The sequence below is a fragment of the Myotis davidii genome, unplaced genomic scaffold (assembly GCF_000327345.1).
Source record: "Myotis davidii unplaced genomic scaffold, ASM32734v1 scaffold339, whole genome shotgun sequence".
NCBI classification, from domain to species: domain Eukaryota; kingdom Metazoa; phylum Chordata; class Mammalia; order Chiroptera; family Vespertilionidae; genus Myotis; species Myotis davidii.
Window position 1 is genome coordinate 1,156,527 of NW_006290778.1, and position 1,289 is coordinate 1,157,815.

The 1,289-nt window shown below is 56.2% G+C and overlaps 1 protein-coding gene across 1 annotated transcript in view; it reads right to left on the reverse strand.

Annotated features, from left to right (window-relative positions):
• Positions 1-510: 510 nt before the first annotated feature.
• The window catches only part of GNLY (granulysin), a 3,593-nt gene continuing 2,814 nt past the window's right edge, over positions 511-1,289 (reverse strand). Inside the window, exon 5 of the mRNA XM_006764014.2 lies at positions 511-654. Within this exon, the coding sequence (XP_006764077.1) occupies positions 644-654 (11 nt within the window). The 3' untranslated portion in view covers positions 511-643. The remainder of the gene's footprint in view (positions 655-1,289) is intronic.

Below are 1,289 nucleotides of genomic sequence, written 5' to 3' on the forward strand. Positions count from 1 at the left end.
TGTGGACAGGTTAATTCAGCAGAAAGATTACCTTTATATTTAAGTCAGAGTGACTAAAGCTTCTGTTGCTCAAAATCAAAGGAATCCTAAATAATACGCTCTCCCAACAGCAGCAGGCGGCTGGCTGCCCAAAGGAGAAGGGTGGTTTCTGCTCCTTAGGGCCAGCGGAACTCTCCCTGGGGCCCTGCTGGTGTCCCCGCCCACTCTGGAAGCTTCTGGGGTACACTGGCCGAGGACCCCAGTCGCTGTAGCAACGGTGGCTCTAGTGTGTGCTTGATCAGTGTTTCATGATCACATGTGTGAGAGTTGCTAAGGTTGCCGTGTCCACCACTTAATCCCCAGCACGTAAATCAGTGTGGGGGCCACAGATCACACCTTTACTGAATGAATGGATGAGTCACCCTGACATGCCTCCACCCATCCCACCCCCCACACCCACCCCACAAAACACCAAAGGAAACAAGCTGCCTGAAATCACGCACATTTTATTCTCCGGAACAGCGTGGGGGGGAGGGGTTCTGGTGGGAGGCAGGAGGAGGGAGGTGAGAGAAACTGGAGGCTGACTCCAGATTTAGGAAGGAAGGAGGGGCCAGGAGCCAGGGCCGGAGTTCTTGTGCTTTCTCCCCAGGGTGGAGCCAGAGGCTCACAGGAGACCTAGAATGGAGAGGAGAGACAGCTGTGGGGTGTGTGGGGTCTACAGGGAAACGGGGACTCAGAGCCACCTGTTGCTGCTGAGCACACCAGAGCCACATCCTGGAAGCCAGTAGGAGACCATGTGGGTTGTGGGGCCTTGAAGATAAAAGCCACAGGATCTAATGACAGGAAGCGATGAGGGCTGACCACACACTAAGGGGCGACCCTGTATCTGCAGCATCAGAGCCCAAAGCATCCCTGAGGCTAGAGAAGCTGCCAGGGCCAGTCATAGGCCCCCTCCAGCCCCACCTGTTCTCTCTGGGCAGAGCCTGGGAAGTGCTGGGAAAGGGGCTGGGGGAGCCCTCCCTGCCCAGCAGGATTCCCCAGCCCAGCTCTCAGGCCCCCAGGGTCATGGGGAAGGATGTGGCCTCGGCTCCCATCCCCAAAGTTCTGGGCTGGGCTGGGGACTGGAGTTGATCGGGGCTCTGATGTCTCTGAAATATCTCAGTCCCAGGGCATTTCCTGGTGGTTAAGCTCTTTATCTCATTCATCCTCATTCCAAACTCAGAAATAGGGATTATTACCCCCCGCCCCCCGCCTTCAAAGATAAGGAACCTGGAGCCCAGAGAGGGTATGTTCTTGCCCAGGGTCACACA